Genomic DNA, 12442 nt, shown 5'->3' with positions numbered 1-12442 from the left:
TACTATTTGTCATTGTGGCTGACAGAGTTTATTTGGCAAAACTCCTTAAATTGCATTCTCTTTACATCCAGGTCAGAGAATAAAGACTAATTTTTAAAAACTATTAAGTTGTCTACACGAAAGATTTAAACAATAAAAAGGCAAGTAAGATGGGCATGCCTATTACCTCAGCACTTGGGTAGGCAGGTAGGGCCAACAGTTGAAGCCTGGCCTCAAATACATAGTGAGCAAGGCTGGGCTATATCGGATCCTAACTCAAAACTACAAACAAATAACAAAACAAAACACCCCAGCAGCCTACAAAATGGGAAAAAAATCTTTACTAATCCCACATCTGACAGAGGGCTGATTTCCAAACTATATAAAGAGCTCTAGAAACTAGATATTAACAAACCATGTGACAGCATGGGTGGGGGAGAGATGCTCTCCCTGCCTGCCTATCGGCACCTGAGGCAGGTGGAAGATGACCCCGAGGTCAGAAGAGCAGGAGAACTGTCCCTGCCCCTCATCAGCTACGGCACTCAGTAGAGTGGCTGTTATACCTTGCCTGGATAGCCCAATAGAGCTAGCTGGCCCTGAGGGTATAGGTATAGGAGAAGTGACCCTGAGGATGTGGAAGCAGAGAATTGATCCTGCCCCTTGCTCATCAGGGGCAAGGGGCTAACTAGCCAAGGCAATGCTGAAGAGCTCACCCTGGTGGTTAAGACAGGGGAGAGCTGGCAGGCTGACCAATTCTGCAATTACAGGCCCAGAACCAGGGTTATGTGTTGATTCACCCCAACATCCACCCCATCTGTGATCTGCTAGAGCATGGAGTGCGGGATAGGAATGGGGGTAGGGTCAGTCCTGAGGACCCGGGGCTGCAGGATCTCCATGACACAGGGCAGCAACAGGATGTCCAAGAAGAGTTCCAGTGAGGGTCCAGTGTCAATGGTGTAGAGGAGACCAGGGGACCAGAACCAGACCAATGGTTCTGTGTGATGAACACCTGCATGTAAAAATGTATGGGTAATGGGGTTACTGCATGGCTCACTGTGCAGTGTGTCACACTGCAGCTTCCAGGATGAGATTTTTCCCTCTCTTCTCCCCCCCTTTTTCTCTTAAATTTTACTTTACTTTTTATTCTGGGGGTTAGGGGTTGGGTAGGATCAGGACGCATGATGTGAAAGACACAAAGAATAAATTTAAAAGGTTAAAAATAATAAATCCCACCAATACGAAAGAAAGAAAAGAGAAAGAAAGTAAACATAAAAATGTGGTACAATGATACATACGCAATGGAGTATTGCTCAACTCTTAAAAACAATGAGATCATGAAATTTGAAGGCAAATAAATGAAACTAGAAAAAAATTAATCCTTAGTGAGGTAACCCGGACGAAGAAAGACCAACATGGCATATACTTACTCATCAGTGGATATTAGCTGTAAAATAAAAAATAACTATGTTATTTATTTCTTTTATTCCTTCATGACATTTATGAAATTAAAAAAAAAGTCTTGGAAATGGAAAGAATCAGAATCCAGGACAGGTGAGAAAGATGAGCAGGTGACATTAGTTGAGTTTGGACCTCAAGGCGAATGAACTAGGGCTTCTCCCAGACTCCACCCCGGTAGATCCTAGAGAGAGTTTGTCGACCAGGTTGTGTCAGAGCCTCAGTTACTCTGTGTTATGTGAAAGTGGCTTCTTGGGTGGTGCCCTGCCCTGGGAGACTCAGTACAGGGCAGAGGCGCGATGACTCTGCACCTTGCCATAGGCACAGAGAACTTCTGTCCATTGTCACCCACGGCACAGTCTGATCAACAATTGCTTCTAAACACAGAGAGGTGCTGCTACAAATTTATCAAAGTAAATCAAGGTTGTAAGAATATACATAGAGCACAATAAAGCTGTGTCAGGAAAACCAGGCCTGAGAATTTCCTGGATACACTGGACTGAGGAAAAGGTGTAAGTCTCTCAGCTGGACCCTGTAAAGAGGAGGACACGGAAGTGGTGACAGCCCTTCCAATCTGTCAAACCTGACCACTCAGTGTGTGTGTCAAGGGATCGATATCAGAGAATTCTCAACTGTCCTAAGGCCTTCAGCATATCTCAGTCCCTCCCGATCATGTGGTCTGCTTGAGATACTGTCCATCTGACCCCTGGTTCATCTCTCTGCACCCATTCCTGCCTCTCGTTTCTACATCCCTAATGCCCTGTACCTCGCACTCCAGTGGATCAGCTCTGACCCCAAAGCCTGCCTCTGAGGGGGCAGCTGCAGTGTCTCAGCCACAGACCCCCTCCTCCACCACGCATGCCTTGTTCCTTATGCTAGTCCTCAGGGGCCTCTCCACATCCCTCTCAGATTCTGCCCCAAGCCTCTCTGAAATTCTTTGAACTCTGTTGGGGCTTATAACTCTTTTGTAGCCCTTTTGTAATAAATATAGATATATTTACTATATAATGTGTAATTTGTGATCTGGTATCAATTTTGGTAATTTAGGTTAGAATGAAAGAACCCATGCTTGCCTGGCCCAGCCATCAAGGAGATTTCTTGGCAAATTGTTGCCAAGGAGACCTCTGTACCCTGTGACTCTGTTGTTACTCAATGCGTTCTGACATTGGGTCCTCTGTGTTTCTGACACAGCATGCTCACAGACAGGCGTAACAGTGACTCTCTGTAAAAGTAGCCTGGTCTGACTGCCTGTGTCCCTCATGCAGAAGGACTGCTACAGTGCCTGAAAACATGGTCAGCATTTTGTCTTCTATGTTTGCCCAGGTCCTCTCACTTGCTGAATTCTTCTGGCCCTGTATCCTGTTCATGATTCTGACAGTGCTTCGTTTTCAAGAACCTCCCAGACACAGAGATAACTGTGAGTTTCACTTTGAATGCAATCTTCAGATGCCAAGTGTTCAAAGAAAAACCATTCCCTCTTTTCTCTATTCTTTATTGACACTGAATTCTCAGAGGGGTGAGTGACAGGGGCTCTATTATGACAACAGCAATATATTCGAGGAATGTGCCAGGAAGACACAATTCACGTTTCTTCACTGCTTACGGTTGATATTAATAGATCTTAGCTCAACCCCGAAAATAGATTTATCCTTTCATCTTAGCTGAACCTATGTGGGCTTGGGTCTATAAACCTTTTATTCATTTAGGGAGAGTTAGAAACAGAGGTAAGGGCAGTAGGTACCTTTCATTTTAACAGGATATGATAGTGGTGAAGACAGCAGCATTGGAAGTGGAGACTGATTGACGGGAGGTTGGTTCACTGATAAACTTGCAAGAACTGCCTGTTCTCCAGGAACACAGCCAGGCAGGTCACTTTGTCTGTCTGATTTGAAAGCTCAGTAGCCATACCTCTTGAGACACGGTGACCTGTTTTGCTTTGACGATGCCACTTGGAATGTGTAGTTTGTCTGACTTTGCAAGCTTCGCGTGGAAAAATGATTATTAAATGTTAGAATTTATCTGAAATAGGTCACCAGTACATATTGCAAAGGGAATGAGTATAACAACTCCTTTGTGCTTTGGAGGATGGTGTTGTGTGTTACAGAAAATGGTGAAGCAGGTTATACGATTACAGTTATGAAGAACTGAGAATATTTTTTAGGGTTTTTAAATTTTAGTATTTTATTTATTTGTTCAATAAATATGTATTTAGAGCCTTTTATTCCCTCAAAGAACTTTCTAGAAGGCTGGTCTATTAGAATACAGTGAGAAAAGTGTCATAAGGGACTCTACATAAGAATAAGTGTTCTTGGGGTTAGAGACCTCAGGGGTGGCCTCTATTCTAGATGTGTTCCTGAGAAGGGATACAGAACCAGCTAGAGAAATTCATCTTTTATTACTGGTTATATCACTCCTAACTTCTCTATGATCTTCTAAAACACTATGTCCTGTGTTTGCTAAGATTCCAGTCTTCCCTTAAGCATCAAACACATTCATTTTCTTTTATCCATCCATCCACTCATTCTTGTTTGTTCATTCATTCAGTCATCAAATAGTGAACACCTTCTGTGTGAGAGCCATTGTGCTCAATTCTGGGCATAGTGGGTCTTCGCGTGTGTATGAAGGAGATCACCTCCCAGAACCAAAGTAGACATCATGGGGAAAGCTGTTCCCTGGGTTTTATAAGCTATGGAACATAGATCAGTGGCTTCCCAGTCATTGTCATTGTCCCCATGCCCTGTCCACCTCTGCATACAAATGGCAGGTGGGGTGGGGACATGTGTCACCAACTTTATTGATTAAGGTGTTGACTCATTATACATTATAGGAGTATTTTACCTGAAACTCTCTCTCTCTCTCTCTCTCTCTCTCTCTCTCTCTCTCTCTCTTCCTCTCTCCGTCCCTCCCTCCTTCCTTCTTTCCTCCCTCCCTTTCTTTTTTCCTCTTCCTCCTTCTTATGAAGCTAGGCCTGGTTATGTAGCCCTGCCTTTCCCAGAACTTACCACATAGACCAGACTGGCCTCGACTCATGGAGATCTGCCTGCCTCTGCCTCCTTTCTGGAGGGATTAAAGGTGTGCATCACCATGCCAGGTTTCTGAAGGGTTTTGCTATTATTTGATGCAGTAAAGCATTTTTTTTTATTTAGTTTCTTTTTTTTTTATTATATATTTTTTTTTATTCTTTTTTAATTAAAATTTCCAACTGCTCCCCGTTTCCCATTTCCCTCCCCTCCTCCCACACATTGCCCCCTCCCCCCTCTCCCCTCCCCTATCCCCACTCCTCTTCTCCTCCCCCCAGTCCATTCCCCCTCCCTCTCGCTACTGAAGAGCAGTCCAAATTCCCTGCCCTACAGGAAGACCAAGGTCCTCCCACTTCCATCCAGGCCCAGGAAGGTGAGCATCAAAACAGGCTAAGCTCCCACAAAGCCAGTTCATGTATTAGGATCGAAACCTAGTGCCATTGTCCTTGGCTTCTCATCAGCCTTCATTGTCCGCCATGTTCAGAGAGTCCAGTTTCAACCCATGCTTATTCAGTCCCAGTCCAGCTGGCCTTGGAGAGCTCCCAATAGATCAGTTCCACTGTCACTGTGGGTGGGTGCACGCCTCGCGGTCCTGATTTCCTTGCTCATGTTCTCCCTCCTTCTGCTCTTCATTTGGACCTTAAGAGCTCAGACGGTTGATCCAAATTGGGTCTCTGTCTCTCTCTCGATCCATCGCCAGATGAAAGTTCCTGTGCCATTCTCCTTGGCCTCTCGTCAGCTCTCATTGTCCGCCACATTCCAAGAGTCCGGTTTTATCCCATGTTTTTTTCAGTAGCAGTCCAGCTGACCTTGGTGAGCTCCCAATAGATCGGCCCCACTGTCTCAGTGGTTGGGTGCACCCCTCATGGTCCTGACTTCCTTGTTCATGTTCTCTCTCCTTCTGCTCCTCATTATAACCTTGGGAGCTCAGTCCGGTGCTCCAGTGTGGGTCTCTGGCTCTATCTCCATCCATCGCTAGATGAAGGTTCTATGGCGATATGCAAGATATTCATCAGTAAGATTATAGGATAGGTTCATTTCAGGTTCCCTATCCTCAGGTGCCCCAATGAACTAACTGGGGACATTGCCCTGGGCATCTGGTAGCCATTCCAAGTTCAAGTCTCTTGTCACCCCTTAGGTGGCTCCCTTACCTAAGGTATGAGTTTCCCTGCTCCCCTATCCAACCTTTCTTTATCCCCATTCACCCCGATTCCCCCAGTTCCCCTCATCCTCTCCTTCACACTTTTCTCTCCCCATCACCCCTCATCCCCATCCCACCCCACCCCCAAGATTCCAATTTTTTGCCCATCAGTCATGACTATTTCCCATAGCTGGGAGGATATCTATATGTTTTCCCTTGGGTTTACCCTCTTGTTTAGCTTCTTTAGGATCACAAATTATAGACTCAGTGGCCCCTATCCATGGCTAGAAACCAATTATGAGTGAGTACATCCCATGTTCTTCTTTTTGGGTCTGGGTTACCTCACTAAGGATCGTATTTTCTATTTCCATCCATTTGCATGCAAAATTCGAGAAGTCATTGTTTTTTACCTCAGAGTAGTACTCTAATGTGTATATATTCCACACTTTCTTCATCCATTCTTCCATTGAAGGGCATCTAGGTTGCTTCCAGGTTCTGGCTATTACAAATAATGCTGCTATGAACATAGTTGGACAAATGCTTTTGTCATATGATAGGGCATCTCTTGGGTATATTCCCAAGAGTGGTATTGCTGGGTCCAGGGGTAGGTTGATCCCAATTTTTCTGAGAAACCGCCACACTGATTTCCAAAGTGGTTGCACAAGTTTGCAGTCCCACCAGCAATGGATGAGGGTACCCCTTTCTCCACAACCTCTCCAGCAAAGGCTATCCTTGGTGTTTTTGATTTTAGCCATTCTGACAGGTGTAAGATGATATCTCAAAGTTGTTTTGATTTGCATTTCTCTGATCGCTAAGGAGGTTGAGCATGACCTTAAGTATCTTTTGGCCATTTTAACTTCTTCTGTTGAGAATTCTCTGTTCAGTTCAGTGCCCCATTTTTTAATTGGGTTAATTATCCTTTTAAAGTCTAGTTTCTTGAGTTCTTTATATATTTTGGAGATCAGACCTTTGTCTGTTGCGGGGTTGGTGAAGATCTTCTCCCAGTCAGTAGGCTGCCTTTTTGTCTTAGTGACAGTGTCCTTTGCTTTACAGAAGCTTCTCAGTTTCAGGAGATCCCATTTATTCAATGTTGTCCTTAATGTCTGTGCTGCTGGGGTTATACATAGGAAGCGATCTCCAGTGCCCATATGTTGTAGGGTACTTCCCATTTTCTCTTCTATCAGGTTCAGTGTGTTCAGATTGATATTGAGGTCTTTGATCCATTTGGACTTGAGTTTTGTGCATGGTGATAGATATGGGTCTATTTTCATTCTTCTACAGGTTGACATCCAATTGTGCCAGCACCATTTGTTGAAGATGCTTTCTTTCTTCCATTGTATACTTTTAGCTCCTTTATCAAAAATCAGTTGTTCATAGGTTTGTGGGTTAAAATCCGGGTCTTCTATACGATTCCATTGGTCGACTTCTCTGTTTTTATGCCAGTACCACGCTGTTTTCATTACTGTAGCTCTGTAATAGAGTTTGAAGTCAGGGATGGTAATGCCTCCAGAAGTTCCTTTATTGTATAAGATTGTTTTGGCTATCCTGGGTTTTTTGTTTCTCCATATAAAGTTGATTATTGTCCTTTCAAGATCTGTGAAGAATTTTGATGGGATTTTAATGGGGATTGCATTGAATCTATAAATTGCCCTTGGTAGAATTGCCATTTTTACTATGTTGATTCTCCCAATCCAAGAGCAAGGGAGATCCTTCCATTTTCTGGTATCCTCTTCAATTTCTTTCTTCAATGCCTTAAAGTTTTTGTCAAATAGATCTTTCACTTCCTTGGTTAGAGTTACCCCAAGATATTTTATGCTGTTTGTGGCTATCGTGAAAGGTGATGATTCTCTTATTTCTCTCTCTGCTTCCAGATCCTTTGTGTATAAGAGGGCGACTGATTTTTTGGAGTTGATCTTGTATCCTGCCACATTACTAAAGGCGTTTATCAGCTGTAGGAGTTCTTTGGAGGAGTTTTTGGGGTCGCTCATGTACACTATCATATCATCTGCAAATAATGCAAGTTTAACTTCTTCCTTTCCAATTTGAATCCCCTTTATCCCCTTATGTTGTCTTATTGCTATTGCTAAAACTTCGAGAACTATATTGAAGAGGTATGGAGAGAGTGGACAGCCTTGGCGTGTTCCTGATTTTAGTGGGATGGCTTTAAGTTTCTCTCCATTTAATTTGATATTAGCTGTCGGCTTGCTGTATATAGCTTTAATTATATTTAGGTATGACCCTTGTATCCCTATTCTCTCCAAGACTTTTATCATAAAGGGATGTTGAATTTTGTCAAATGCTTTTTCAGCATCTAATGAAACGATCATATGGTTTTTTTCTTTCAGTTTATTTATATGATGGATTACATTGATAGATTTGCGTATGTTAAACCAGCCCTGCATCTCTGGTATGAAGCCTACTTGATCATAATGGATAATTTTTCTAATGTGTTCTTGGATTCGGTTTGCCAGAATTTTGTTGAGGATTTTTGCGTCGATGTTCATGAGTGAGATTGGCCTGTAATTCTCTTTCTTGGTTGTGTCTTTGTGTGGTTTTGGTATCAGAGTTACTGTAGCTTCATAAAAGGAATTTGGCAATGACTCTTCTGTTTCTATATTGTGAAATACATTAAGGAGAATAGGTATTAGGTCTTCTTGGAAGTTCTGGTAGAATTCTGCATTGAAACCATCTGGTCCTGGACTTTTTTTGGAAGGGAGGTTTTTGATAACAGCTTCTAATTCTTCACGACTAACCGGTCTATTTAGGTTGTTCACCTGGTCCTGGTTTAACTTTGGTAAATGGTATTTATCTAAAAAAGCGTCCATTTCTTTTACATTTTCCAGTTTTGTGGCATACAGGCCTTTGTAGTAAGATCTAATGATTCTCTGAATTTCCTCTGTGTCTGTGGTTATGTCTCCCTTTTCATTTCTGATCTTATTAATTTGCAAATTCTCTCTCTGCCGTTTGATTAGTTTGGATAGGGGTTTATCAATCTTGTTGATTTTCTCCAGGAACCAGCTTTTTGATTCATTGATTCTTTCAATTGTTTTCTGTGTCTCTATTTTGTTGATTTCAGCCCTCAGTTTGATTATTTCCAGTCTTCTACCCCTTCTAGGTGAGTCTGCTTCTTTTTTTTCTAGAGCTTTCAGGTGGGCTGTTAAGTCTCCAATGTGTGCTTTCTCTGTTTTCTTTAAGTGGGCAGTTAGTGCTATGAACTTTCCTCTCAGAACTGCTTTCATAGTGTCCCATAGGTTTGAGTATGTTGTTTCTTTATTTTCATTGTCTTCAAGGAAGAGTTTAATTTCTTTCTTTATTTCTTCCTTAATCCAGGAATGGTTCAGTAGTTGACTATTCAGTTTCCATGAGTTTGTAGGCTTTCTGGGGGTAGCATTGTTGCAGAATTCTAGCTTTAATCCATGGTGATCTGATAAGATACAGGTGGTTATTAATATTTTTTTGTATCTGTGGATGTTTGCTTTGTTACCGAGTATGTGGTCGATTTTTGAGAAGGTTCCATGAGCTGCAGAGAAGAAGGTATATTCTTTCCTATTTGGGTGGAATATTCTATAGATGTCTGTTAAGTCCATTTGATTCATTACCTCCATTAATTCTCTTATTTCTCTGTTAGGTTTCTGTCTACTTGACCTGTCCATTGGTGAGAGAGGAGTATTAAAGTCTCCTACTATTAATGTGTGCGGTTTGATGGCTGCCTTGAGTTTTAACAATGTTTCTTTTACGTACGTGGGTGCTTTTATATTAGGGGCATAGATATTCAGGATTGAGACTTCATCCTGATGAATTGTTCCTGTTATGAGTAGAAAATGTCCCTCTCCATCTCTCCTGATTGATTTAAGTTTGAAGTCAACTTTGTTAGAAATTAGTATGGCCACCCCTGCTTGTTTCTTAGGTCCATTTACTTGATAAGCCTTATCCCAACCCTTTATTCTGAGTAGGTGCCTGTCTTTGTGGTTGAGGTGTGTTTCTTGTAAACAGCAGAATGTTGGATCCTGTTTTCGTATCCAATCTCTTAGTCTGTGCCTTTTTATAGGAGAGTTGAGTCCATTGACATTAAGTGATATTAATGACCAGTGGTTGTTAACTCCGGTCATTTTTTAAGTTGGAAATTTTGTGTGTTCCCCTTCTTTGTGTTGCGCTGGTGAAGGGTCTCTAGTTGTCTGAGATATTGTGGTCATTGTTGGACTCCTTGGTTAGTGATTTTCCTTCTATTACTTTCTGTAAGGCTGGATTTGTGGCTACGTATTGTTTAAATTTGTTTTTATCCTGGAAAATTTTGTTTTCTCCATTTATAGTGAACGAAAGCTTGGCTGGGTATAGTAGTCTGGGCTTGCATCCATGGTCTCTTAGTTTCTGCAGTACATCTATCCAGGACCTTCTGGCTTTCATGGTTTCCATAGAGAAGTCAGGTGTAAGTCTGATAGGTTTACCTTTATAAGTAACTTGGCCTTTTTCCTTTGCTGCTCTTAGTATTCTTTCTTTATTCTGTATGCTTTGTGTTTTGATTATTATATGGCGAGAGGATGTTTTTTTTTGATCCAGCCTATTCGGTGTTCTGTATGCTTCTTGAATCTTCATAGGTATATCTTTCTTTAGGTTGGGAAAGTTTTCTTCTATAATTTTATTAAATATATTTTCTGGACCGTTGAGCTGCGCTTCTTCTCCTTCTTCTATTCCTATTATTCTTAGGTTTGGTCTTTTTATTGTGTCCCATATTTCCTGAATGTTTTGTGATGAGAATTTGTTGGCCTTGCTGTTTTCTTTGATCAGCGTGTTTATTTTCTCTATGGTATCTTCAGAATCTGAGATTCTTTCTTCTATCTCTTGTGTTCTGTTGGTTATGCTTGCTTCTGTAGTCTCTATTCGTTTACCTAGATTTTCCCTGTCCAGCTGACCTTCTGTTTGTGTTTTCTTCTTTGCCTCCATTTCAGTTTTTAAGTCTTGAACTGTTTCCATTATCTGTTTGATTGTTTTTCCTTGGTTTCCTAGGGTATCATTCACTGATTTACTCAATTCTTCAAACTTTCTGTTATACTTCTCATCCATTTCTATAAGGGCATTTTTTACATGTTGTTTAAGGGCGTCAATCACTTTCATAAAGTCAATTTTATCTACTTCTTCATGATTAAGGTGTTCATGTCCACCTGTTGGGAGGTCGCTGGGTTCTGGTGGTTTCATATAGTTTTTCAGATTGTTAGGTGAATTCTTGCATTGGCGCCTGCCCATCTCTTTCTCTGAATGCTCCCCTCTGGATCTTCTTTTACCGGATCAGGTCTCCTTGCCTACTGATGTACCTTCCCAGTGATGGCTCTCTGCAGTGCTAGTCTCCTGGTGTTATAGTGATGTCTCTCCTTGCTTGTTGCAGGCAGGCCAGTGAGACAAAGGAGGTCTCGCCTGCCTACTTGCCCTGAGGATTTGCCCCCAGCGCCAGACAGACTGAGCTGGATGGTGTTATGTGCCCAAAGAGGAAAGGGGACAGAAGGAAGAAGGGTTCTGGATGCAAGCTGGGTGGGACAAGAAGAGAGAGGCAGTATGGGGGGGTAGAGCCCCTGCAGGGAGCCCGGGGAGTATAGGGAGGGGGATGAGGGACTTCAGAGTTCCCTGTCCAGGGCTGCTTCCGCCGCCACTGGTCACAAACTCACCGCCCTGCTGTCTCTCCTGGTGCCGAGATCAGATCTCCGTGCAGGTTGGGTAGTTCGTAAACAAAGCGCCTACCTTGGTTGGTGCAGGCGGGCCAGTGAGACAAAGGAGGTCTCGCCTGCCTACTTGCCCTGAGGATTTGCCCCCAGCGCCAGACAGACTGAGCTGGATGGTGTTATGTGCCCAAAGAGGAAAGGGGACAGAAGGAAGAAGGGTTCTGGATGCAAGCTGGGTGGGACAAGAAGAGAGAGGCAGTATGGGGGGGTAGAGCCTCTGCAGGGAGCCCGGGGAGTATAGGGAGGGGGATGAGGAACTTCAGAGTTCCCTGTCCAGGGCTGCTTCCGCTGCCACTGGTCACAAACTCACCGCCCTGCTGTCTCTCCTGGTGCCGAGATCAGATCTCCGTGCAGGTTGGGTAGTTCCTAAACAAAGCGCCTACCTTGGTTGGTGCAGGCGGGCCAGTGAGACAAAGGAGGTCTCGCCTGCCTACTTGCCCTGAGGGTTTGCCCCCAGCGCCAGACAGACTGAGCTGGATGGTGTTATGTGCCCAAAGAGGAAAGGGGCCAGAAGGAAGAAGGGTTCTGGATGCACGCTGGGTGGGACAAGAAGAGAGAGGCAGTATGGGGGGGTAGAGCCCCTGCAGGGAGCCCGGGGAGTATAGGGAGGGGATGAGGAACTTCAGAGTTCCCTGTCCAGGGCTGCTTCCGCCGCCACTGGTCACAAACTCACCGCCCTGCTGTCTCTCCTGGTGCCGAGATCAGATCTCCGTGCAGGTTGGGTAGTTCGTAAACAAAGCGCCTACCTTGGTTGGTGCAGGCGGGCCAGTGAGACAAAGGAGGTCTCGCCTGCCTACTTGCCCTGAGGGTTTGCCCCCAGCGCCAGACAGACTGAGCTGGATGGTGTTATGTGCCCAAAGAGGAAAGGGGACAGAAGGAAGAAGCCAGTAAAGCATTTTTTAAAAATATTTATTTATTTATTATGGATACAATATTCTGCCTGTCTGTATGCCTGAAGGCCAGAAGAGGGCGCCGGACCTCTTTACAGATGGTTGTGAGCCACCATGTGGTTGCTGGGAATTGAACTCAGGACCTATGGAAGAGCAGGCAATGCTCTTAACCACTGAGCCATCTCTCCAGCCCCCCCACAGTAAAGCATTTTTGTACTATATTCTATTTAGAAATCTCATGTAAAT

At 43.5% G+C, this 12442-nt stretch overlaps 1 protein-coding gene across 1 annotated transcript in view; it reads left to right on the top strand.

Moving 5' to 3' along the window:
• The window catches only part of Abca13 (ATP binding cassette subfamily A member 13), a 405330-nt gene that overhangs the window by 16772 nt on the left and 376116 nt on the right, over window positions 1-12442 (top strand). Inside the window, exon 2 of the mRNA XM_057772486.1 lies at window positions 2758-2851. Within this exon, the coding sequence (XP_057628469.1) occupies window positions 2758-2851 (94 nt within the window). The remainder of the gene's footprint in view (window positions 1-2757; window positions 2852-12442) is intronic.

This window comes from Chionomys nivalis, chromosome 6 (assembly GCF_950005125.1).
Source record: "Chionomys nivalis chromosome 6, mChiNiv1.1, whole genome shotgun sequence".
Lineage (NCBI taxonomy): Eukaryota > Metazoa > Chordata > Mammalia > Rodentia > Cricetidae > Chionomys > Chionomys nivalis.
This window is presented reverse-complemented; position numbering and strand designations above follow the sequence as displayed.